This window comes from Aquarana catesbeiana, linkage group LG03 (assembly GCF_042186555.1).
Source record: "Aquarana catesbeiana isolate 2022-GZ linkage group LG03, ASM4218655v1, whole genome shotgun sequence".
In the NCBI taxonomy this organism is placed as follows: domain Eukaryota; kingdom Metazoa; phylum Chordata; class Amphibia; order Anura; family Ranidae; genus Aquarana; species Aquarana catesbeiana.
In genome coordinates this window covers 617,517,556-617,545,428 of record NC_133326.1, presented here as the reverse complement: position 1 = coordinate 617,545,428, position 27,873 = coordinate 617,517,556, and the positions used below count along the sequence as shown (strand labels likewise).

The window sequence follows — 27,873 nt, the reverse complement described above, 5'->3', positions numbered from 1 at the left end:
GAGATTTTTAAGGGTAAAAGTTTGACGCCATTCCACGAGCGGTATCAATTTACTTGGCGTAACATTATCTTTCACAATATAAAAAAAAAAAAAAAAAGGGGGGTTAACTTTACTGTTTTATTTTTTTTTATTCAAAAAAGTGAATTTTTTCCAAAAAAAAAGTGCGCTTGTAAGGCCGCTGCGCAAATACGGTGTATATAGCACAGGGTAATTTATTGTTCTAATACAGAGGGGATGGGAGCATTTTATAGAAGTGGCTTAACAACTACTTTAAGTTCCTTGGGGACATTGTAAAGAACCCATCAAAGCTGCCATATTGGAACGAAGCAACCGTTTCATAAAATTGCAGCTCGTTGTAGATTGAAATGGAAGGTCATATTAAATAACACCAATATCGAATATCTGAGGATTATTGGGGTATGTGTTTTCTACCATCTTAATTTGTGTCCTATTTGATACATCACACAGGATACATGGCTGTGAAACGCACAGAAACTGCTAAATATACATCATATAGCATTGAAGTATATGCTGCCTTACCTGGTATATGTCACATACAAGGACAAAAATATCTCCCCCTATAGCTTTAAAACTAAAGGAGCAGACTTCATAACAATACTCTATATAGTACATACACATTTAGCAGCAGATATTTATATACCTTAGGTTATACATAAGTATAGCACCAGGCTCTGTAATGTTCTGTTATACACAGGTATAGTAACAAGTTTTGTAAAAGGATGGATGCATATGGTATATGTAGTACACACCGGTATATCAGTGTAGGTTACACATATATTTAATGGACCAGGTTGTGTAATGTTTTATGTTCTATACACAAGTGTAGTAGCAGCTTTGTAATGAGATAGATGTGTACTGTATGGTAAATGTAGTGCACACTGGTATAGCAGCAAGTAGTGTAATTGTGTTTGTGTCAAACAGGTATAGCAGCGTCTTCCCCTCGCTAAACATGGCTGTGAAACGTAGGGAGCAGGCTCTGCAGGAATACAAGAGACTCCAGACCAAGGTGGAGAAATATGAGGAGAAGGAGAGGACCGGGGCTGTGATTGCGAAGTTGCACCAGGTCAGTGTATGGTTAATAGTAACCAAGTTGTGCGGTTTTTGTTTTGTTCCTTGTATAGGGACTAGAGTTGGACATTTTTTTTAGAGCTAAAAGTAATTCTAATTATTTATAGAGGTGTGTAAAGAGCAGCACCTCCCAGATCACTTACTATATCAAAACGTATTAATATTCTTTTCCTCCTGTGCCTATTTCTGACATTTCCGCTGCTATTTCAAGAAACCACTTCCTTTCAGTTTGGTGAAATGTCTTGTAAAGTTATCGGCATGCTTGTCATGGGTTGAATATGCAGCGTCATCCACTCTGGCCGCGCCCCTCTAGTCCAGTATGTATGATGCAATGTCAGATTATGCAATGGCTTGCCTGAGGCCTTTTCTATGACTTGTATATCTGCATTACTGCCACTGTACCCGATAGCAGGGAATGCCATTTACAGTATAATATTAAGACCTGCCTGATCCCCCCCCCCATTCCTGTCTCTCTCCCCCCCCCCCCCCTTATTCCTGTCTCTCTCCTCCACCCACATCTCTTTCATTGCCAGCGGCAACACAGAATATTCATGAGGGCTTCCACTTTTCTTTTTCTTATGTATAATATATACCGATACATCATCATTTGCTTTCCACTGTGAAAGTGGAATATTCACATGTATATTTACCTGCATTCTCTGCAGTGCTGCAGCTAAACATTACATGCATGGATAGAAAGTGTCCAGGGTCATGAAGCAATGTCTGTGTCCCATGCAATTAACAGATTTTCCACCTAAAGAAAAATGTAATATTTACTAATTAATTTCCTCCACCTCGGCCCCTCTTAAGTAACACCCCTTGACGTGTTCAGCCCCGGGGGCAGGGCGAAACATGCCTGGGGGTTTGGCTTAGAAGGATGAGGCTTCCTTCCACCATTATCACACACTGGGCTATTGGCAGTGCAGCGCTTGCATATGACACGGCTGCTACGTTTGCCAGGATGAACTTTTAGACTCCAGCGTCCAGCCATATAGTAGATCACGGGCAAATTCAGCACTTTGAGCGGCGTTCCCATTTGTCTGTATAGGTCACAGTGAGCAAAACTTTTTTCAGTTTTGGATAGCGTGAAGGAAAGTTTTAGGGCTCATGCACATTTTCACAAAATACAATGCATTCAGATTTGTAATGTGCGCATTGTGTGCATTTTATTGCTTCTCCGCCTTTTGGCTAAGATCAAGTGTAGTATCTGTTCTTATCAGTTTCCAGGAGGTGGCACTTGCTTCCGTCCCTGATCTATGGCGAGGTGGAGAGGGGATGGCGGTTGCTATGCAAAACCTGGTGGAGTAAGGGTAACCTGGAGCGGTTCGTAGCCGAAAGGGAAGCCTTCTGATGGGGATGGAGAACCACTGGGTCCGGCTGAAGGGTCGGGTCCCTTGCCTTCTGGCCTAGATTTGTGTGGTTTCTGCCCCTTTCAGTTTTTCGGTTGGGAAAGCCTGCCCCTTTTCGCTGTTATTGAGGGGAATTGGCCAGTACCGCCGAATATAATTAGGTGGGAGCACTGGGACCCAGGGGGAGATTTTGCCAATTGGTCTCCCTATGTGGTGATCTGATACCTCCCTGGATGGGGCGGGGCTGCATTGGTCTGGGCTGTTGGTCAGGGTTGAGAGAAAAGCCTGTGGTGAATGTGCCCCTGAAGTGGCAGTTCAGGGGTGCCATAATCTCACAAGGGGGGCACTTTGAGTGTTGGCACCAAGGTCACTTCACCATACACACTTTTTTCACACCTGCCTCTAGGGCCGAGCCTTTTGGCTAGGACCAGGGGAAATTTTTATTCCTGGCCGGAGGTCCTGGCCATTGTATTACACAATGGTCACGTTTCACTCTCCCTCCTTCCTTCTCCCCACTTTCTTTTTATTTATCCCTGTGTTTGTCACTTTTTTGTATTTTTTTGTTTGATGTGTATACACGTTTGTCACTGTGTGATGAGTAGGGTGTGGGTCCTCGGGCCTACTCTGAAAGTCTTGGGAGGGGGTGGACAAAGGCCTTCTGGCTTGGTTTACCCTCTCTCATGGGGTCTCGGTTTGGGGGAGTCCCACCTAATACTTGGGTGGGTCTGTTTCGGCAGACCTTCCAGAGAACGGGCGTCTGCCTGGTTTCGGCCAGCTGGACCCAAGTGAAGTACCTCAGTCCCTGTCTGGAGCCTAACGCCCCGTGGGATCAGGGTAAGGTCCTTCCCTAGTGGAGGACAGTGTAACACCTGTTGCGCGTTTTTATGTTTTACTCTTTATGTGTGTGCACTTTTTTTGGCACCGGCTGGAAGTTTTTGGGTGTGTTTTGCACGCCACTGGCTTTTTAAAAAAAAATAAAATAAAATAAAAAGTTGTTTTTTAAATCTGCATACAAGCTGTTGTATATGGACTGTATTTAAGGCTGTATGTATGTAAACAGTTGTGCTAATATTTATATGTGTCCAGAATTTAGTATATATGTAGACGTTTTGGCCCTGAATGCCAAGGGTGACAGACAACAGGAGCCACCTGCGTCCTGCAGCCAAGAATGCTAGGCGATGGGATCAGTCTGCATCCTAGCAAATTGGGTACATTTAGGATGTAGGCTGGAAACATTGGCATTAAGATTTTACATAGGATCTTACTCCCAGCATAAGCCCTTAGCTTGTTTACGTGAGCGACATTCTTTACCTACCCTCTTAACAGGGATGAGTGATGGATCACTTTTCAGAGGGCAGGGTTGCCAACTGTCAGTACATTTATGAAGTTTGTAAAATTCGTAATTTTTACATCTGTCTGCAGACTGCCTGTCTCTAATGGACATTCATGGATAGATGCCAAAATTACGAATTTTACTAATGATTTGTAAATTTACTGAACGTTTGCAACCCTGTCAGAGGGTGGTAAAGCAGTGGCTGCCAGGCATTCGGAAGGTGGTAAACCCGTGCCTCAACCACATATTTTACCACCGCCCATGTAATCAAGGCCTTACCGCTAACTGGGGCCTATTGCAGAGATTTCCCCTCATTACTGTTCCGCTGACAATGGTTTCACAGATATCGAGTGGAGCATAATCTGCAACACAGACAAAAATTGAATAGTTGGTAAGGATTAATAGCATTACCTTACTCTGTGTCTTGGTTTCAATCTACTCCTACTTCCTGCCTTGTGAAACAGTTGTCACCAGTACTTCAAATAAGAAATAAGACAACCTAACCCCTCTCCCATTCTATCCAAAACTAAAAAAAAAGTGCTTTGGCTGAATGTACTGTACACTTTTTAAGACCTTTATAACAGGACAGTGTGTGCTCATCCAGCAGTCTCTGCCCTTTCAACCCTTAAAGTGATTGTAATTGTAGAGTCTCTTTTTTTTGTTTTTTTTCTATAAAAATAATAAACGTGTTATACTTACCTGCTCTGTGTAGTGGTTTTGCACAGAGCAGCCCCGATCCTCCTCTTCTCGGGTCCTTCTTTGGCGCTCCCGGCCCCTCCCGCCTATTGAGTGCCCCCACAGCAGGCAGCTTGCTATGGGGCACCCAAGCTGAGTCACAGCTCCCTGTGTCCAATCGCTCATGGAGCCCCAGTTCGGCCCCGCCCACTCTCTCTCCTGATTGGCTAACTGACTTTGACAACAGGGGGAGCCAATGGCCAAGCCAATCAGGAAGGAGAGTCCAGGACAGCCGAGGCACTTCTTGACATCGCTCGATAGAGATGGACTCAGGTAAGTATTAGGGGGGCTGCTGCACACAGAAGGCTTTTTATCTTAATGCATTAAGATAAAAAAAAAAAACTTCTGCCCTTACAACCACTTTAAAGCTGAACTCCAGTTATGATGAATCGTCGCTATGACATGATTTAATGTTTTGTACAATGTATCCAGTATTTCTGCTTGATTGTATACTGGATAAGTCATTGTCTGGAACACCTCCGTGAATATTATTAGTGTAATGTGTGATGGAAAATGTGAATCTTTAATAAAGGCAGAATAAATAAAAAGGTAAATGAGTATTTGGGCTGTTGCTAATATGTTAGAAAGTGGTATTTCATGTAATATGTTTTCAAGAATTTCCAGTGAGCAGACATGGTTTGGTGGCCTGATCTTGGCACTGTCTTGTTTAAAAGGCCTGGATATCATTCTTTAGAAACCTGTTTTGGATGCTAAACGCTGCCATCTAGTGTTGTATTAGTGAAATGCATTTAATCATCCAATAAATTGTGTATGATGTTAATTAAATTTTCTCCTTTTCAGGCCAGAGATGAATTGCGTCCAGTTCGCGAGGACTTTGATATAAAGAACCGCCAGCTATTGGATGAAATGCCAAAGTTTTACAATAGTCGCATAGATTTCTTCAAACCCAGCTTTCAATCGCTGATCCGAGCCCAGGTATAGAGTGTCCTGTGCATCAGGCCTTTATTTTTGTAGGTAAAAGTATAATGAAAAGTAGGAAAGCATTGATGTCTATATGTATTTATTTTTTGCTCTGTGAGTTTGATTAGAGTGGTGTTCCCCCCAGTATCTTATGCCAGGTAAACCCTGCCCCTTTTGTACATGCATATTACTATGACAAACCTGTGAGGTGTGAAACATGGTTTACAGTCACTCACAATGATATAGTGACACCAAATAACAGCTGTGCCTGTAATACTTTGACAACCTTACAACCTTTAGGAGTTTCACTAACATGTACACATGAAAATCAAAAAGGCTCTAAAGGACAATCCTTTCTTTAAAGTAGAACTATAGGCAAAACTTTTTTTTCATGTTGGATAGAGTAAGGGAGGGTTGTAACTCCTGTCAGATTTCTTCCTGTCCCATAGCCAAAGAGGATGTGAGAGGAAATCCCTGCAAATTAAGGGAATTCCTTGTGGACCCCCAGGTCACCAAATCTAGTGTCCCCTTTGGAAGATTTCTCCTCTCTTACTTTTCTGGGGACAACCCAACATTTGGGATTGTCTTTTTTTACTTTCAACGATAATGGTAAACAGGACAAATGCGCATGATCAATCTCCCTAATGGGGGCGCAGACAGTGATAAAAGCTGACAAGCATTCTAAATCCCTCTGCACTCTATCCAAAACTGAAAACAAAAACTTTTGCATTTTTAGTTGTACTTTAATTTAAAAAAAAAAAAAATTGCTGACCATTCAGAGTAAGAATCATTAACCACTACTCTCTGAATTCTGTCTTTTAGCCAGTTTTCTATCCATTTACAAGCTGATTTTTCCAAGCCTGTAGACTTTACCTTACACATGAGCCGTGTGTGGGGAACTGTGTCAAACACTTTTGCAAAATCCAAGTACACCACGTCCACAGCCACCCCTCTGCCCAAGGTTTTACTTACCTCCTCATAAAAAAAAAGAAATCAGATTTATTTGACAACTTCTCTCTTTCACCAACTGTGTTGATGGGGAAATCACTCCGCGCTGTTGTGTTCTGCCAGGGGGAGCCTTCCTGGCCGGCAGAACATAATGATTACTGCTTTAGCTGCCAGCAGTAATCGCGTGTAAAAAATCCGACAGGCTGGTTGTACCCACGTCGATCAATGGATGGAATCTTGGCCGGCCCCTGCTGAACTGGCTGAGATTTGATCCATTTATGGCCGGCTTTAGTATTGCTAGTCTACTCAAGGGGAGTGGTGTGTCTGGGTTAGATAAGGTTAATGGGCCAGAAATGGTGGCCTGTTTTATTTATATAAAAGTAAACTTGTCCTTTTGACAAGTAGTGATAGAACCAAGTATGGTGGCCGCCTCGCTTTATTTCCTTATTCATAGCATCCTCTTTATTACCACATTACAGGCGTGCTTCAATTTATACTTCCTGTTATATTTGTAATTTTTCCGCTTCTTCTGCCGGACCTATAGTTAGTCATTGTGTCCTTCCCTTTTCTAGGTGGTGTATTACACAGAGATGTCCCGGGTGTTCGGAGAGTTGGCCCAGCAGGTGGATGAGATGCAGCTCACAGATGCTGAAAGAGAGAGGGAGAATGAAGCCAAGCTAGCCGAGCTACGTGCTCTCTCCATTGTAGCAGATGATTGATACTGGACAGTAATGAAGAGATTGGGAAATTGTTATATGGAAATGTTACCTAAGGTGACCTCTGCATAAGCACTAACTGGATCCATATTAAGTAAATAAGGTACTCACAATATGAACCCTGCTGGGCCTGTGCTGACACTGAAGTATTCACCATTGACATTCTATGATGCCTGACAATAGCTGCTAATACACTACTTGTACAGCACAATAACCCATATCTGATATCCCACACAGTCCTTTACTGATTGTATGACTCCGTATTTTCCTGTTACATTGGAAAAGACAAATATGTGAACTACGGGCAGAATGAACTCCTAAAGTGCCTTTGTAATAATTTGTACTAAAAGTTGACTGTTATGGATAAAAGCTTCTATATGTTGAGCTCTTAATTTGTCAAATGATCTGAAGAGAGAACTGTGTGTTTTTGCCATGCAGCATAAAAACATGACTGCTTAAAGTTGATTTGTTGCTATGCGCTACAAAAAACATTTTCCTTTCAGACCATTTGAGAAGTGAGGACAAATGTGGTCAATCAATCCAGCTGGACCTGCGCAGCAAATACTAACAACAGGATTATATTGTTCAGATTTACACCTTTTTTTTTTTTTTTTTGTAATTCCCTTTCAATTCCTGTTTTCATTTCTTCAATTTTTTTTTTTTTTTTTTTTTTTAATGTCTTAAAAGCTGAACTCCAGGATTTATATTTTTGTATACTTAGATCGAGCCAAGCTGGCCCAATGTAAGTATACATTTCTGATATCCAGAGGGTCTTTGGGGGTGCTGTAAATCATTGTAGAAGTCTGCGCTACATACTGTACAGTGGGAGCTGTGATCTTCCAGGTTCTGAGAGAACTGCTTCCCCTCTACACACTGACCACAGGGGGGCACTCTCTCAGCATCTCCACCACTCATAGAATGCCTTATATCTTTTTCAGTGAATACAAGGCATTCATTAATTGGTCAGGGTAGAGATCGTGATGTCACCGCCCCTTCTCTCCACCTTGTCTGCCATAATGTGCCTGCGGGGGCACCTCCACGGAACAGCTAACAGGAAATATCCATGTCACCCTTGCAGCAATGTGGGTACCTAATAAAAAAAGGACCCTCCCACTCTGCATTTTAAATTAGAAAAGAACTGGGACTCGCCGCATCGCTCAGCGTGTCATGCGCCTGCTGATTTAAGTAAAAGGGTATTTTAGGGTTTTTTTTGTTAGTTTGTTTTAATTAAATTCGGTGTAGTGGGTGGTGAGGATTTAAGGGTAATGGGTTACAGGAATTCATTTTAACCACTTCAGAGCAATTTTTAAATTTGCACTATTGGTCTATTGATTTGCCATAGCTCAAAAGTTACCTGAGTCCTGTATCGATCAAGTACTGTACCTGCCTGCCAGCTGCTTGACTGACAGCAGCGGAAGGCATTGGCTCCCGCTGCTGTCAGTCAAAATCCTGTGAGTGGGGGGGGGGGGGGGGGTAGACCCAAACTGTGTTGTGTGTGTCAATCGGGATCGAGTCTGCATATCTGCCCCCATAGCAAGTGATTGTTATGGAGGTAGACAAAGAAGGAAAAGGGCCAAGATCACCGTCGGTAGACCGCAGAAGAGGAGGTTCAGAGCTGCACTGTGCAATACCATTAAAATGCCTTTACAAACACTTTTAAGTGTAATATATACATACAGGCACTATAGAGAGTAATGTGATTTGCTTTGCCATTCATGCCAGCGAGATGGCAAACGTAGGAGAAATCACACTAAAGTTAATGAGGGCCCAGGATGAATGATTCTGTTACAAAGCATGGCAAAGATATCTACAAACGAAAACAAAAAATATTAATGGTAAAAAAAAATAAATTCAAAAAGAAATTGGAAAACAAAAATATCAAGGGGAAAAGGGGACAAACTAGTTAATTAGGGCTGAGTTAAAGCGGAATGAAACTGTATCTGACCACCACAAACTGAAAACACAATTTCATTCATTTTCATTCATTCATTCCCCCATCCATCCATGTCTGTATGCTTTATTTTTGCTGAGAAATCACTTTGAAAAACACCCCCCTAGCATTCCTGGCTGTTGCCATCTTGAGTAAGGGCAGATAATTCATGTAGCATTTTACTTTCTGGAATCCATCTGCCCTTAGCTCAGGCAGTTGGGTGTGCTTAACTGAGAGAGCCACTACCCGCTTCCCAAAGACTCCTAGGATGTTTGGCATCTGAAAGCCAGATAGCAGCTGAAAAAATAATATATAATAATTAATAGACCCCCCTATCTATTTACCAATGCTAGCAGCATAAGGATTAGTTAATGCGGACAGAGTTTACTTCTGCTTTAACTAAGGGCTAATAGGGGAATCAATAGGAATGCATTTATTTATTTATTTTTTTAAACAAAAAAATTAACTTCTAGGTTTTCTTTAAGCAATGTCATGTACAAATCAAAGATCACACCTTCAATCTACATATGAATGAACTAGAAAATACAAGGAAACAATACATTGTATTTAGTCAATGACACTTGCAGACAGGAGTGTAATTTTACACAGGAGCCACTACATGTTGACAGCCACTCCTGTTGTGTAATAGTAATTCCCAGCTGTCATTTTGACAGCTGATTATTGCCGGTAATAGTGTCAAGGGAGTGCAATTGGACAGAGAGAGATGCATCCTCAAAATGCTGACATTTTTTTTTCTAGGCTGTATCTCTAATGATCTAAAGCCAGAAGTGGTTAAACAAGGAATTGGTTCTATGAGCACACTTTTTTTTTCCTTTGCTCAAATGTTCAGAACTCATCTACACTATGGGGATGATTTAGTAAAACTGGGGAGTGCAGCTCTGCATAGTAACCAATCCGCTTCCAGGTTTTACTGTCAAAGCTGAAATTAGAAGTGGATTGGCTACCATGGACAGCTGTACCAGATTTTGCACTCTCCAGCTTTAGTAAATCTCCCCCTATGTTATTATAAAATGTATACAAGTGTTTGTCGTCACGTTGTCCTTTAAGATAATTCTTAATGATATCATCCCACTATGTAGGTTACAAGCAGGTATGATGGAAGACAGAAGATGCCGGTTTTATTAAAAAAAAAAAAAGTTTGCACTGAGTTTTTGATGTATAGTAACATGCGCTTTATGTTCTGCTTATGAAAGTTTAGTATCAGATGCTAAAAGAAAGTATGACTAGATCCTACCTCACATTTTACGTTCCTTCTTGAGTGAGCTAGACATACACCACCATCCGTCCAATAACATTGCCCTATAGGCCTACATGACCGTTGTTATATTCTGACCGAATCACCAGGAGCTCTGGGGTTATGTCGCCCTCTTGTGGACAGTGGAGAAACTGGCGGCGTTTCCTAACAGATGGTTTTCAAAATTTGTAGCTAGAAACAGAGCTATGGTAATTGATGACAGCTAAAAATATGCACACTATCATTATTTTTCTGTGATTCTGCTTAGAAAACCAAAAACTGTAGCTTGCTGAAGCTCACTGAGTATTGTAGTTGAAAAAAGAATTTATTTATAAAGCCCAAACTACATGTGCAGTTTTTAACCAATGTGTTCATGATCAGATATCTAGCACAGTTGGATCAGAAATCTCATGCAATGTGCAGTCCCTACTGGGGTGATCAATATCATCTAGTGATTTCAAATGAAGCGGAGCAGTTTACCATAAGACCGTTTCTGATTATTCAATTACCTGCATACTAAGCATTATCTAAAAGGTTATAGGTTTGCCCGTCTTGTTTGTTCCTGGATTCCCATATCATTGTGCATCAGTTGCAGGGATATACAGCTTGGCAGCTGCTAACAAGACAGGTCTTCTGTTAATCACACTAATTGCACTCCTATGGTTTGAACGTTAAGTAAAACTACTTAGAATTAATTTAAAGCTGAACTCCTGGCAAAAAAAAAAGTTTTGCCTTCATAATGGGGCTGTACCTGAGCTGCAAGGGTCAATTGCTCATTTTTGTCTAGGGGAGAGATGATGTGTTCTATAACTTCTGTGATCCTCCCCACACAAGAGCGGTCCCTGCAGCTCCTGTACCCCCACTCTCTGAACATGAGGACACCCGAACATTCCACCGCTGGATCGTGGTGGAGCAGAGGATCGGGTACATATATGATCTCTTCTTCCCTGGACACAATGAGTATGTAACCCTTGCAAGTGCGAGCCAGTGTTAATTTCATAGACTAATATCGACAAACTTAACACTAATATAGTTGACTTAAATACAACTAAATGCAGATGACTAAAATATGATTAAAACTAAAATGGCATTTTAGTCAAGACTATGACTAGAACTATATTGAAATTTGACTTTAAAATTAACACTGGTTATTTACCACAATGGCTAAATCTGTGTCTGTACTGCATGTTCAAACCTTAAGACCAGAAATAATAACATGTTAGATTTTTACTCCAGGAGTATATAATGAGTTTGGCAATTCTAGAGAAATAATTAATTCATTACAATTTAACTGAACCCATTAGATTTTAGAAAGACTAAAATGTACTGTAGATTTTATTCGATTAAAATAAGACTAAGAGGAAAACAATTTGCATGACTAAAATATGACTAAAACTAAAATTGCCTTTTAGTCAAAAGACTATGACTAAAACTAAATTGAAATCTGATGTCAAAATTATGACTGGTATGGGCTCAGCCCCACTGCAAGAGAAAACAATTTTTTTCCCTGGAGATGGGTAAGACTGTTACATTTCTGAGTGCTCAATTAAAGTATATCAAACCTCAAAAACAAAAACTGAATATACTGTATATTGCCAGTCTTAGATGTGGTGGCTTCTTTAATTTTCAGGCTTTTTTCCCCATATTTTCTCCAGGTAATCTAGCAGATAATACACTTCCTGTGCCCTGGGTGGTTACAATAATTTCTCCATTGTATCTGTGCCGGCATCCTTGGTTGTCACACAGGCTGGGCTTCAAATATGTCTGCCTTTGTTCATTCCTGTAACATAGGAGTTGATGGGATTAGTAGTTTATAGTAGATACAAATTATTTTATGCTTCCATGTCAGCTTATAGGAAGTGATTAAATGGTATTTTCTGTACTTGCTGAGCCTGAAAATTAAAAACGAATGCAGCCGTCACATCTGTAGACTAGTAAGCTGCGATATAATTATTTTTGTGGGTGGGGTTATTTATCCTTTTAGTATGCATCTTGTGAGGCAGTGGCATCCCCCCATAGAATGATATATAGCTTAATGAGAGGTTCCCAATAATCACTGAATGACCTGTCTTTATTCTGGACTGAGCTGTGTCCTCTAACCTACATTGTATTCCGTTTCTTATCTCTCTCTCCCAACAATCCATTCTGTGTGGTTTCCTTGTGAGCCTCGAGAACTGAGGGATTCCTGGATTACCTGTCACAGAATCTGCCCTCCTTTACTTATTGTGGAATGGGCCAGCCTGTGCTACAATTCCAGTACATAATTCTCATTTTTCTCACTTATGTCAATAATTTGTTGTCATGATTGTTCTAGAAAAATGTCTTATTTTATTATTGTGTATCTGTAACTTGGGTGGGAATATAATCTTCTATTTTAATAAAAATCTTAAATACATGTTGTCTTGTTTTCTTCTAGTACAATAATCACATTACCACATAGCAGACAGCACAGTGGCTAAGTGGTCGGCACTTCCACCTAGCAGCACTAGGATTTTTTTAGTTTGAAACTCAACCACGGCACTACCTGTTTGCATGTTCTCCCTGTGCCTGCCTGGGTTTTCTCCCACACTCCAAAGACATGCTGGTAGGTTAATTGGCCCTAGTATGTGTGTGTATGCATGTGAGATGGGGATCTTACATTGTAGGATCCGCGAGGGCAGGGACTGATGTGAATGTACAACATATAAAGCTGCATAAATCGACAGTGCTATATAGATGAATAAAATAATAAAAAAATAAATAGCACACAAAATTCTTCCAGCCATGAAGGTATTGGCTGGTGCCAATGGAATGGAAAGCATGATATTGCTTTGATTACCCTGGTATTGTTTCTTTGGCATTTTTTGTGATGGCTCTACCCTTATACCACAGACAACTAATTCACACTCAAATGGATCTTTTGCAAGTTTTGCGCTATCCATGTTAGGCTACTTTCACACTGGGGCGTTGTTTTTTCTGCCGCTAGCGGGGCGCTTTTAACCCCCGCTAACAGCCGAAAAAAGGGTTCAAAGCGCGGCTGCAGCGGCGCTTTGCCGGCACTTTGGCGACGCTGCCCATTGATTTCAATGGGCAGGGGAGCTGTAGTAGCGGTGTATACACCGCTCCTACAGTGCTTCAAAGATGCTGCTTGCCGGACTTTTTTTGGCGTCCTCCCAGCGCACCGCTCCAGTGTGAAAGCACTCGGGCTTTCACACTGGAGTGAGAGGAGGGGCGCTTTACAGGTGCTTTGCAGGCGCTATTTTTAGCGCTATAGCGCCTGTAAAGCGCCCCAGTGTGAAAGCAGCCTTATACTTTGTTAATAAGCTTTTACCTTCCTAGCCCTAAATCTAGGGAGGAATATCTGTACACTGTATATTAAGGCCCCTTTCACACGGGCGGCTGTTCTGCCGCTGTTAAGAGCATGTTTTGTTATTTTGAAATTCAGAGAATCCTGACACAGCGTTCACTTGCAGTTGTGATTATCTGCGTTTACGTGCGTTTACATGCAGCTGCGCTGGAACATTCTTGCTATTTCTGATGTGCTTCCTGTTTTTCTTTCCTTGTTGCCACTGCTATCTGCAGGAGAAATAGTACACTGCATTGCCTGCAGATATCGTTCCTGGACTCAGTCAACTTTATTTTTTCTATCTGCACAAAACTGCATGTAACGAAACTGTCGCTGAATGGGGCCATAGGAAAGCATTGTGTGCGTTTAGGTGCGGTATATAACTTCATCTGTCCGCAGCTAAAAGCACAATTCTATCCGCCCGTGTGAAAGGGGCCTAATACCTTTTGTCTCTATTTTGACTATGTACTGCTTCTACTTCTCTTTTTATTGCAAAAATGCAATACATTTCAGTAATAGAGAAGGTATTGGCTGGCTGTGCAAACAGTAACGATTACTTGCAGCCACCAACAGCCTTGACACTGCAGTTTATGGGCTCAGTGGCTGCAACTATACACACACAGTTGGCAGTCCCAGCCACAGGGATCAGTAGAGTCTTGCCACTGGAATTCATAGCGTTTGTAATCGCCCATGCCGGTACACCCTTTATAGATATAGTTCACCACCTTTGGCAATATAATTTAGCTGTAGGGAGAAATTGCACAGAACTGAAAAATTTGCCAAGGGACTGAAGTCCCATCAAAGAGTTTATGTGAAAGCTTGCAGGCATTGAGTGCAATTGATTATATCATTTGGGCATACACATTGCAAGAGCCCTACCACTTGGCTATAATAGGTCAGTTTAGGGAAAATAGGCAGTTGAGTCATTGTATTGTCGCCACCCAACTTCTTTGCTTCGCAGTGCCTTGAAAATCCCACCTGTCACAATCAGCAAGCAGTTACACAGCTGAATGCCACCCATTAATGTAAATGAGGCCACACTGCAATCGCAAGCCAAATGCTAGGGTTTCGCCTCAGTATTCCCATTCAAATATCCTGTTCAGCTGTGAAAGAAAAAAAATGGCATTTAGGGGGCTCTGTGAAAAACAATTAGCTGCAGATCGCTCTTCAGAGAGCAGCACAGCTCTAAACCCTTCAGGGTCCCATGAATAAAACAAAGCATCTGAAAGGCTTTAATATACTTCTAATAGAATCTGTAATAAACCATAGGCATTAAGAGACTAAGGCCCCTTTCACACTGGTGCGCTTTTGCAGGGCTTTTCCAGGACATAAAAAATGTGTATGAAAAGGATTCACGGTAAAAGGCCAATCACAGCAGCCCTTTACCATCTGATCAGCTGTGTCCAATCACATATAAACACACTTGCTGGTTATTGGCATTCCTGTCCTCATGCGCTGTCACAGCGTAAAGAGAGGAGAACCGGTAACTGGCAAATATGGCAGGGGACATCTACACAGATAATCCGGGCACTAATCACCAGTGTCCTGATCATCAGTGAAGGAGAAAATTACTTATTTGCAAATTTTTATAACAAACTTTTTTTCAAAAATTTCAGTGATTAAATACCACGAAATGAAAGCTTTATTTGTGTGAAAAAAAAAAAATGACAAAAAAACTCATATTGGTGAAGTGTTGCGTGACCGTGCAATTGTCATTCAAAGTGCGACGGCGCTGAAAGCTGAAAATGTACCTGGTCAGGAAGGGGGTGAAAATGCCCAGTATTGAAGTGGTTAAATATCCAACCACACATTTGGGGAAATACATTCCTGGTTATTGCAATGAAGCACAACCTCAGCCCAAACATTTTTAGTTTTGGATAGAATTGGGTAGTGGACCATACTGCATTTCAACTCCTACAGACACATACAGTGGATATACAAAGTCTACACACCCCTGTTAAAATGTCAGGTTTCTGTGATGTAACAAAATGAGACAAATATAAATCATTTCAGAACTTTTTCTACATTTTAATATGACCTATAAACTGTACAACTCAGTTGAACAAATACTGAAATCTTTTAGGTGGAGGGAAGTAAAACTAAAATATGGTTGCATAAGTGTGCACATCCTTAAACTAATACTTTGTTGAAGCACCTTATGATTTTATTACAGCACTCTCTTTTTGAAAATGAGTCTATCTGCATGGCACATCTTGACTTGGCAATATTTGCCCACTCTTCTTTGCAAAAACACTCCAAATCTGTCAGATTGCGAGGGGATCCAACAAATTTTCAATCAGATTCAGGTCTGGGCCATTCCAAAACTTTAACCTTCTTCTGGTGAAGCCATTCCTTTGTTGATTTGGATGTAGATTTTGGGTCGTTGTCATGCTGAAAGATGTTCAGCTTTCTAGCAGAAGCCGGAAAGCTTTGTGCCAATATTGACTGGCATTTGGAATTGTTTATAATTCCCTCTACCTTTTGACTAAGGCCTCTGTTCCAGCTGAAGAAAAACATGATGCTGCCACCACCATGCTTCACGGTGGGTATGGTGTTCTTTTGGTGATGTGCAGTGTTGTTTTTGCGCCAAAACTTATCTTTAGGAATTATGGCCAAAAAATTCAACCTTGGTTTCAATATACCATAACACATTTTCCCACATGCTTTTGGGAGACTTCAGATGTGTTTTTGCAAAATTTAGCCATAAAAAAAGGCTTCTGTCTTGCCACTCTACCCCATAGCCCAGGCATACGAAGAATACGGGAGATTGTTATCACATGTACCACACAGCCAGTACTTGCCAGATATTCCTGCAGATCCTCTAATGTTGCTGTAGGCCTCTTGGCATCCTCCCTTACCAGTTTTCTTCTCAATTTTTCATAAATTTTGGAGGGACGTCCAGTTCTTAGTAATGTCACTGTTGTGCCATATTTTCTCCACTTGATGATGACTGTGTTCACTGTGTTCCATGGTATATCTAATGCTATGGAAATTCTTTTGTACCCTACTCCTGTCTGATACCTTTTTAAGAATGAGATCCCTCTGATGCTTAGGAAGCTCTCTGCGGACCATGGCTTTTGCTGTTGGATACGACTAAGAAAATGTCAGGAAAGACCTACTAGAACAGCTGAACTTTATTTGAGGTTAATCAGAGGCACTTTAAATGATGGCAGGTGTGTACTGACTCCTATTTAACATGAGTTAGAATGTGATTGCTTAATTCTGAACACAGCTACATCCCCAGTTATCAGAGGATATGCACACTTATGCACCCCCCCCCCCCCCCCCCCAAAAGATTTCAGTTTGTTTTTCATTTGAGTTGTACAGTTTATAAGTCACATTAAAGATGGAAGGAGTTCTGAAATTATTTATATTTGTCTCATTTTTTTTTTACATCACAGAAACCTGACATTTTAACAGGAGTGTGTATACCTTTTTATATCCACTGTACACACGCTTATGTTTGTATTTTTTGAGATGCGCACTACATTCTGCGCATGCATTGCCAACATCTACACATTGGTGATATTTACACCATGCCCTAAATGAGTGATTCAGGCAACAGCAGTGCAGGTGATGAATGACCTTGCCCTACAGTCCTTCAGTCATCAAAGGCGATGGTCATTCAGTGCCTACACTGCCTCAGCATAAATGTCCCATTCAGGGTGAGATGTACACATAAACAATTTGTACTCGGCGGCGACGATGCATGTGCAGAATAATGAAAGCATGGTCATTCTCTACCTGCACTTCCAGCATCAGGTACACATTGTTTACATTTCAGATTATAGCATAAAATAAGGTCAAAATGGGACCGTGGATGCAGAATTTTCTTGTTTTGGTTTATACAGAATACTGCAGACTAACACAAAGCTGTGTGAATGGGCCTAAAGCATACACTGTTACTGCATTCAGATCCATATAAAATAAGCGTATTTGTATGCAGTGTTAATTTCGTAGACTAAAACATTTTAGTCGACTAAATGAATACTATTTTAGTCCACTAAAATACGACTAAAACTAAAACAATTGAGTAGACTAAAATACAACTAAAACGGCATTTTAGACAAGAGACTAAAACTAAATTGAAATTTGACTTCAAAATGAACACTGGTCTGTAATGCATGTTCATACCGCAATGCCATAAATAATAACAAATTAGATTTTTCACTCGTAATGAGTTTGGAAATTGTAGAGAAATGTTAACTAATGGATTACAATTTAATTACACCCATTCGATTTTAGACTAAAATGAGTTTTAGTTGACTAAAATGTACTGGAGATTTAGTCGACTAAATATGACTAAAACAATTGCAGAAGACTAAAATGGGACTAAATGCCATTTTCGTCCCAAGACTTAGACTAAAAGTAAATAGAAATTTGCTGCCAAAATTAACGCTGTTTGTATGCCGATGTGCATGAGCCCTAAATACTTATACTTAAATGTTGCTTTTAGTTATACTAAAAAAAAAAAAAAAAAAAAAAGAAAGAAAAATGTGGCTGTATCTTTAAAGTGACACTAATTGAGGGTCGGCAACCTGTCGACTCACGGGCCGGTGACAATTAGTTTGCTTCCTATAGAAAGGGAAGACACTTATGGGAGAGAAGAAAATAGCTGCACACCCTGGGTAATGTCAAAGAAAAAGGGATTGTCCCCCGTAAGTGGTTTTCTAGGCAGCAAAAGGTTGAAAAAAATACTACATGAAGCATAATTAAGGCTTTATTGTAACATAGTATCAATTTTACAAAATCGGTCAAAACATGAGCTGTGATGCAAAAGATAAAAACAACAACATCACTAATGTGGCTGTACACAATAATACACAGTGCCCAAGCACTAAAGTAGAGATGATTTGCCATCCTGACATGTTTCGACCCCACCGGGTCTTCTTCAGAGGATTTTGTGAGCTGTAGGAATGTTTACATGTGTTGGAATTCATAATTATAATCAGAGAGTATAAAGAACAATAATAGGCATTTTTATATAGTTACCAATCACTTTGTGTTATACGATGTCTCAAGAGCCTCTAAAGGGAGGCCCCCTTACTTGATTCAAGAGTCCCCGGTCGGCCGGTGCATCCACGGGGGGGGGGGGACGGCGGGGCAACAGAATGTTAGAACAATAGAATGTGGGAAAAACTGTGAAAAAGTGAAAGGTGTATGTAGTGAAAATGGAAGTTGAGACTGTGTGTATGATGGGAGTGCCATGGAACTGAAATAAATGTGAGGAAGCAGGACAAAACCAAACAATAATTGAGGTGAACACAAAACCAAAACCAAACAGGGAAAAGGGAAGGTGGTCTCAGTGATGGGATGTGTGTTTTAGTGCAAAGAGATATGGACTAAAATGGGATGTTACCTTAAGTTTTCAAAGGGAAATTGTTCCAGCAATAGGAGAAAAGATCACACTGTAGATATTCCAACCGATTATATAAGCGGTATGGGTAAATCTACAATATCAAAAAATGTATCAACAATTAAATTCAATCTTATATAATAATGGGATATGAGGGGAACCCGTAGCGCAGAGCATGCACCATGGGGTCCAACCCATAAAAATATGAGGGTATCTTTACCTGTCCTCAGGCTGCACGCAGATCAGTGGCCGTCCTGATGGAACGTTGGGGATAGAAGCAAGATCCCCAAAGTGTTCCATCACCCTATATACTGTATAAGGAAACTCACCATTAGTTGATTGCCCCAACAATATGTAGGTGCTAAAAGTCCGCCCCCCGTCTTCCCCCTCCTGGCGAGGATAGTGCCGCATGGTGGCACTCTACTTGTAGCTCCCCCGGCGTTCCGGAAGACGGAAGTCCCAGCACCGCTGTCACTTCCGCCGCAAATGCGTGACGTCACGTGCACACGTGAAGACTCGCACATGTGTGGGCATGGACATGGCGTTCGGAAGTGATCCGGAACGCCTCTGGCAGGAGATAGCTACACCCTGGGTGGTCCTGCCACCTAGTGGGTGTATAGGGAAGCACAGGGCCCTTGTGCTTCCCTACCCTGCCAGGAAGACACGCTGTGGCAAAGGCTCCACACCAACAGCCAGCGGACCGGGGGTCAAGGGTCAAGCCTAACGGGGAAACAAGAGGAGAGAAAAAACAAAAACCAAGAATACATAAGAACATCAATACCGCTACACTGTACATAGATACCTAATGCATAAACATTATCAATTGCAATAATTCATTTAGGAAAAAGTCTTTCAAAACTGTGAGCTGTTAGGGTGCAACTGGGCCTCCACATATTACCTTCACCAGGGGTAATTGGATGTATATCAATTCTGGTGTACAGAATAGATTTATAATGTAAAAAACGAACATGTGCAAGAGTTTGCTTCCTTTCCTTGCCCACCCGCGGACTGCTCCTCCCACATATGCAGAGTGACGCAGAGAAAGAGCAACTTAGTATGCTGCGCTGCTGGCAAGCAGATGGAAGGGGAGCCTAGACAGGAGCAGGGGTGGCATTTACTGGAACTGATCCCCTGTAGTCCCCCCCCCCCCCCCTTCAGCAGCTGAAAGCAGGCTTCTTCCTCCTGCCGTCTTTCAGCTGCTGCAGAGATAAACTACAGGGGATTGTTTCCAGTAAATGCTGCCCCCAGCACCCGTCCTGTATAGGTTCCCCTTCTTTCCACTACCCGGGTCTTTGTGTGCTCCTCCGGTCCCCCCCACCCGCTCGCAGTGCTGCCAGCTGTAGCAGAGGATTGTTTCAAGATGGAGAGCAGGGTAAGGGGCCAGTAAATATCTAATATTTCCCAGGCCCTTCATTTTCTGAATGAATCACTGTTCATTCATAACTGAAGCATAGAAAACTATGTTTACTATACTTTTTTTTGTGAATGAACAGGGAGACATTAAAAAAAAAACAAAATAATACAAGTAAACACAATTCTCTTCCTTACTGACATCATCTACTGCCCTAATGACCCCGTCCACTGCTCTACTCACTGACACTGTCCATTTTAAGGTAGGCAAGCTTATTTTTTTATTTTTTTTATAGTGACATTTGTTTTATTATATTTCTCTTAGTCCGGGTTCACACCTTTGCGAATCGGATGCGGTTTTCCGCATCCAATTTGCATAGCAGGAGAATGTGATTGGCTTTCAATGGAGCCAGTTCACACATCTCCACAGCAGGTCGGGTGGGTTTTGCACGTGTGCTTATTTGGTCCGTTTCAGGTCCGAATTCAGCCCAAAATTCAGGCTGAAATCGGACCTGAAACGGTGAACCAGCGCGCACCGGACCGCTGCTGTGCGACGGATGTGGCGATGGTGTGAACCCAGCCTAAGTGTTCCTTTATATTTAGTTAGGCCTTGCAGTTAATTTTTTTTTTTGGGGGGGGGGGGGGGGCGCCAAAGTCTGATGATCTTTGATCTCTTTCATGTTATTTAGGTAGATCGCCACTTCTCAAAGGTTGCCTACCCCTGTATCTCAGAAGTAAAAAAAAAAAAAGAGGGCGTGTGGAAAACAGCCAGTGGCAAAAAAAGGGGGATTTGGAGGGGTCTGAGAGCAATAATAGGTACTTTTTTGCGTTATTATATTGTCAAAAGTATTGGGACACCTAACTTTACACGCACATGAACTTTAATGGCATCACAGTCTTAAGCTTGATATACAATTTTCATTTGATTTTTTTTTTTTTTCCTTTAGATTTACCAAATTCATATAGTATGGTGTCAAACCTAAACACTTTCAATTTGCATGCCATCAGGCAGGCCCTTGCACTACATAAATGAAGATAAATCTAAAGGAAATTGAACAACAAAAGTTGTATAGTGTGTATCCAGCTTTAGTCTGTAGAGTTCGATACTGGTCCAAATCATTTGGTGGAGGGGGGATTATGGTGTGGGGTTGTTTTTTCAGGGGTTGGGCTTGGCCCCTTAGTTCCAGTGAAGGGAACTCTTAAAGAGAAAGTAAACCCTGATGTGTTTTACTTCCTCTTTATTTCCCTGCAAAGGTGAAGCATAATGGGCTAGTATGTACCGCATAGTAGCCCATTATGTGTCACTTACCTGAAAACAAAGCCTGCAATGTCACCGCTGTCCCCACTAGCAGGGAGCGTCCATCTTTACCCCTCTTCCTTCCGAAATCCGGCTTTGTGACTGTCCGGAGTAGCGTGACTTCACATGCGCGCAGGAGCCACCAGTCACGGCATGACCTCCTTTAGAAACGGCACCATCTGCTCTTTCTAAAGTGTGCATGCACTGTAGTCATCAGCGCACAGCTTTATTGTAAATATCTCCTAAACCGTGGAGGTTTAGGAGACATTTCCAGCACCTACAGGTAAGCCTTAATATGTTACAACCACTTTAAAGCAGAGCTCCACCCTAAAGTGGAACTTCCGCTCATCGGATTCCCCCCAGGCCCCCCCCCCATCCGGTGCCACAATTGGCACCTTTCAGGGGGGAGGGGGGTGCAGATACCTGTATAATATAGTTGTGTTCTGGGAAACACACAGTTCCCACAACACAACTGGGACCAGTGTAGACGGGCAGCGCGACTCGCGCATGCGAAGTAGGGAACCGGGCAGTGAAGCCGCAATGCTTCACTTCCTGATTCCCTGACCGAGGATGGCGGTGGGGGCAGCCGAGAACCATGTGATTGCTTTTCATCTGCTGCCGACATCGCGGGCACCCTGGACAGGTAAGTGTCCATTTATTAAAAGTCAGCAGCTGCAGTATTTGTAGCTGCTGGCTTTTAATCATTTTTTTTTTAAGGTGGAGCTCCTCTTTAAGGCGTCACCATACCAAGACATTTTGGACAATTTCAGTTTGGGGATGGCACCTCAACCCGATAGAAGACTTTTGGGATGAATTAGAGCACAGACTACGAGCCAGGCATCCCAATACTTTTGACAATATAGTTTATATACTTGAATGGAATGTATTTCTGAAACCAGAGTTTAGAGCTTTTAGTATCATTTTAAGTGGTTAAAAGGAAAACGAGGTCCATTCACTGTACTGCAGGTGTGTAAAGGAGATAAATCTACTACCAGTTCTTCATAGAAACACAAGAGGGCGCTCTTAACTGTGATTATTTGTATAGCTGGGTCTGTGCGTTGGAAGTTGCAGGTCAAGAAGGTGTTAGGAGAAGTCACCAGGCTAACACAATAGTTGACAGAGTAAGCTTTGCAGACAATACTCTATTCTCTTTCTCTGTAGGGGAAGTGAGAACTTCACACCAACTGAGAAGTCAAACAAAGCCTAAAGAGCTAATTAGCAGGTTCTCCTACCTACTGCAGTGGTATATCGTCTTCTATGTGTTATAGATACATTAACACACAATACTGCTTACTCAGTACTTACTGTACTCATAGAGCATCTGCACCATAGATCTGTGTTCTCCTCTCCAAGTAAATACCATTACGCCAATTAGATTTCTACGTCCCCTCAGCTGTCTACACAGTTCTAATGGAATCATCTGTTTGTTCCCCACATTCTAATCCCCTTTAGTCTCAGGGTTCCCCCTTCAGTTCTAACAATCATAAGAGTTTGCTGAGATTGTGTTTTAATCCTGAGATCGGCTAGATAGATGAAAGTACCATTGTGTATATGGGAAGTCAGCCTATGCATTGCACACACAGGATTGTATTGTGTGCTGGGCATTTGTAAAGTGAAGCCCTCCGTCGACAGGGATTACATTTAATCTCATCAAAGGATAATCATTTTACTTTTTATTTTATACTGTTTGAACTATGCTTTTGTAGTTTGCACAACTATTTTTTTTTTTATATGGACCTGGGCCCTGTAAATGAGAAATTGCAATCCAAGCATATTTTATAAGGTACAGACATGATCATAGTCGCTAGTAAAACTCACACAAATGTATGATAGAACGTGTTAGCATTGTTTTCTGCCTTTAAAGTGGTAGTAAACTCTTGTTTTTTTTTTTTGTTTTTTTTGTTTTTTTATTTTTACCTACATGTAGGCTTATAATAAAGCTTAGCTGTAGGTAAAATGAATATCTCCTAAACGTGCACCGTTTAGGAGATAATCTAGCGAGCAGCAGCCAGTGACATCACCGGCGCACGTGCTCTGAAGAAACGGCATACCCATGCTGTTCATTCCGAGCTGTGTTATACGGCTGAAACTCCTGCGCACATGCGCGGGTGTGACTTCATCATGGCTCATCGATTCAAGCGGCCACAGCCCGCAAACCTGGAAGGAAGACTGGGTGAAGATGGAAGCCCCAGCAGTGGTGACAGCGCACCTCTGAAGGGCTTTGTTTTAAGGCAAGTCTTTTATAACGTGCTAGTATGCGAAGCATACTAGCACATTATGATATTGCCTTGCAGGGGGGAACTTTTTTTTTTGCCAGTTCTGACATTCCTTTCCTTCTAAATAGTTTTCTACCAAAAACTATATGAACCCCCAAACATTATATATATTTTTTAGGCAGAGGCACTAGGGAATAAAATGGTGGGTGTTGCATATTTTTAGGTCACACAATATTTGTGCAGCGGTTTTTCAAACACAATTTTTTTTTTTTTGAATGCGCAAAATCACAACCTAATACCCACTTGTTTGGTAAAATATAAAAGTTGATGTTAACCTGAGTTAATAGATACCAAACATGTCACACTTTAAAATTATGTGTGCCCATGGAACAGGCACCAAACTACAGTACCTAAAAAATCTCCATAGACGGTGCTTTACAACCCTTTACAGATTACCAGTTTAGAGCTAAAATTATTTCCCCCGCTCTGACATTCGCGGTGATACCTCACATGTGTGGTGTGATCGCCGTTTACATTTGCGTGCGGGACCTACATGCCTTTGCATATGCATGTGAGCACCGGGGAGCTTTATATATTTTTTATTTTATTATTAATTTTAGTTAAAAAAAAAATATTTTTTATTTTATTAATTTTAGTTAAAAATATTTTTTTTACACTGTATAGTTAAATTATTTTTTTTTAATTTCTTTTATTGCTATCAGAAGGAATGAACAATATCCCTTGTGATAGCATGGGACATGACAGGTCCTCTTTATGGAGAGATTTTGAGTCTTCCTGATCACACGGGAGAGACCAGCAAAGGCCGCAGCCGTGGGAGGGGGGTGGGTTCCTCTTCTGCCACCTGTAAATGTAATCCAGCGGTTCTATAGTCGCTAGAATTACTCTTACATGGAGGGGAGTCGCTGCAGCGATGACTGAGATATTACCCTTCCTATCTAGTGAGGTACCGATAGGTCACTAGACAGGAAGTGTTACATTTAGATCTAAACCCTAAAAAATAGTGCATTTACCTTTTTTATTTTTGCTGATCTTTAGCAAATTCCCATCTACATAGGAACACCAATCAGGTAGGTAGCCTGATAGTGACAACGGTAGAACGTGCCTGTGCAATGTGTGGGGGGGAGGGGGTCTATTTTTTTGCTTTTCTTGTTATCAGTATCAAATTATATACAAATTACTTGGTTCTGTATTCTCTAAAAGGGGTGGTACTGGAAGGTGGGTAGGGAGTGGAACCAAGGCATGGTGCTCGGAGGTGGGTATGGGGTGGAGACAAGAGGTAATATGGAAGGAGGGAGTCCCTGCACCTATTCCCTGAGGAAAAAAAAAAGAAAGCCCTGGATAGCCCTATCAATCTACCATGCACAATAGATGAACAAAGGCAGACATGTTTAAAGGGTTGAGGTCAGGCCTCTGTGCAGGCCAGTCAAGTTCCTCCACCCCAAACTCGCTCATCCATGTCTTTATGGACCTTTCTTTGTGCACTGGTCCAAATCATTTGGTGGAGGGAGGATTATGGTGTGGGGTTGTTTTTCAGGGGTTGGGCTTGGCCCCTCAGTTCCAGTGAAGGGAACTCCTAAGGTCTCAGCATACCAAGACATTTTGGACAATTTCATGCTCCCAACTTTGTGGGAATAGTTTGGGGATGGCCCCTTCTTGTTCCAACATGACTGCGCACCAGTGCACAAAGCAAGTTTCATAAAGACATGGATGAGCGAGTTTGGGGTGAAGGAACTTGACTGGTCGGCACAGAGTCCTGATCTCAACCCTATAGAACACCTTTGGGATAAATTAGAGCGGAGACTGCGAGCCAGACCTTCTCATCCAGCATCAGTGCCTGACCTCACAAATGCACTTCTGGAAGAAGACAACCTTCCCAGAAGAGTTGAAGCTGTTATAGCTGCAAAGGGTGGGCCAACTCAATATTGAACCCTACGGACTAAGACTAGGATGCCAATAAGTTCATGTGCGCGTAAAGGCAGGCATCGCAATACTTTTGGTAATATAGTGTAATATATAGTGTACTTATATTGGTCCAAAGTGGACCAATGTAACTATGTAGAACTTGCCTGGAATATGTGAAACTCATCATTAAGACAATCCTGGGAATTCATAAAGACCGGCGCAAGCAGATTTTGCAAAAGTGTCTCTCATGCATTCTAAAAGTGGACCTGTCTAGAACTTGTACTTGAATGCATGTGAGACACTATCGCAAAATCTGTCTGACCCAGTTATTCTCTCTGTACGCCAAAAGAGAGTTGGTCTGAATTGGCTCCACTTTTACATTTTGTGCATTCAATGCAACACAACGTAAAAGTAACCCGTTATATTGCTTTTGGCACCTCTCAAAGTAGAGGTGAAAGTATATCTCTGTGTCCCGGAGCATGGGGTGCAGGCTTATCCTGATACCAATCCAGAGGGCAACTACTGTAAATGTAAAGAGGAAAGGATCGTCGCTACTCTCGACCGGCCCAGGTGAATAAACGATAAGGAGAGGATTCAGCCTACGTCTCCACCAAACCATATACGTTGCTGCATTTCGCCTCGCCCACCAGGACTTAGTCATAGGAGATCTGCTCTTTATCGTTTATTCACCTGGGCTGGTCGGGAGTAGCGGTGATCCTTTCCTCTTTACAATGTACAAGTGGCGCATTCTAGAACTACCTCAATTTGGGGTACGAGACGCTGTCGGAACCTAAAGTATTGCAAATGCTTCATGTATTTAGCGCAATACATTTACAAGAGGGATTAACACCAGAAAAGTGGTGCAGCAGCTTTATTCAATTCCCCTAATATGTCTTCAGTAAATGTGGAAATATGGAAGTAAACATAGCTCCCAACTGTCCCTGATTTGGAACCAGTGGCATCACTAAGGGGGTGTGGAGGGATGTGGACCGCACCCGGTTGACACTTGCCGGGGGGGTGACAGCCATCAGCAGGGTCACCCCCACTGCACCAGCGGCACTGATCTGCATCGCTCGAGGGCTGTCCCCGCTGTCTCTCCCTCCTTGGCTGATTTCATCTACACAGCCTGGAGGAGGGACACCTGTGCTGATCTGAGGTCTGTACTGAGTTTATTATATTGTATGGACACAAGAGGGGGACAAAGTGACCAGGAGGGGGGAGGGGGGGCAATTAAAAAAAGATGTAAGAGTAATTGGGGGGATTAAGAGGATATGTGCTGGGGGGAACTTTTGGAGGGGAAAGGACCTATGCTACAGGAGCGTAAGCCCTCTCACCTCCCGAAGCACCCCCAGCGCATATCTGAACCCCCTCCCATACCTCCCTACTAGCACAAGTCTTCTCCTCTCTCAAAATGCCCCCCCCCCCAGCTCCCTACTAGCACAAGTGGTGAATAGGGGGGTCTGTACTGAGGGACGGGAGGTTAGTGGAGAGAGGGGTCTAAACTGAGGTATGGGGACTCTATACTCAGTGGAGGGTGGGGTCTATACTTGGTGGAGAGGGTGGTCTGTACTAAGGGACAGGGGGTCTATACTTAGTGGAGGGGGGTCTGTATTGAGGAACAGGGGGTCTATACTTTATTGGAGAGGGGGGCTCTACTGAGGGTGGGGGTCTGTATTGAGGAACAAGGGGTCTGTACTCGGTGGAGAAAGGGGTCTGTTCTTAGTGGAGGGAGGGGAGGTCTATACTTGGTGGAAAGGTGGGTCTGTACTAAGGAGCAGGGGGTCTAGACTCAGGGACGGGGGTCTATACTTAGTGGAGAGGGGGGGTCTGTACTAAGGGAGGCAGTCTATACTCGGTGGTGAGGGTGGAGTCTGTACTGAGGAAGGGGGGGTCTGTGTGGAGGCGGGTGTCTGGACGGAGGGCAGGGGGTCTGGAGTGAGGAACAGGGGGTCTATACTTAGTGGAGAGGGGGGTCTGGACTAAGGGCTGGGGGGGTCTATACTTAGTGGAGAGTAGGGATGTGCAGTCAGCGGAGGCAGGTGAGGCAGAGCCATGAACATAAAAAAAAAAAAAACGATTGACTTCGAGGGTCATAGCTTGGCGACCTGGGCTAAAGTCCTACCCCACCAC

The 27,873-nt window shown here is 42.3% G+C and overlaps 1 protein-coding gene and 1 pseudogene across 1 annotated transcript in view; both read left to right on the top strand.

Moving 5' to 3' along the window:
* The window catches only part of BIN3 (bridging integrator 3), an 84,244-nt gene extending 71,573 nt beyond the window's left edge, over positions 1 to 12,671 (top strand). The window contains exons 7-9 of the mRNA XM_073622294.1: positions 943 to 1,084; positions 5,308 to 5,442; positions 6,948 to 12,671. Of these exons, the coding sequence (XP_073478395.1) occupies positions 943 to 1,084; positions 5,308 to 5,442; positions 6,948 to 7,094 (424 nt within the window). The 3' untranslated portion in view covers positions 7,095 to 12,671. The remainder of the gene's footprint in view (positions 1 to 942; positions 1,085 to 5,307; positions 5,443 to 6,947) is intronic.
* Positions 2,258 to 2,390, top strand: LOC141135864 (U2 spliceosomal RNA; annotated as a pseudogene).
* Positions 12,672 to 27,873: the final 15,202 nt, after the last annotated feature.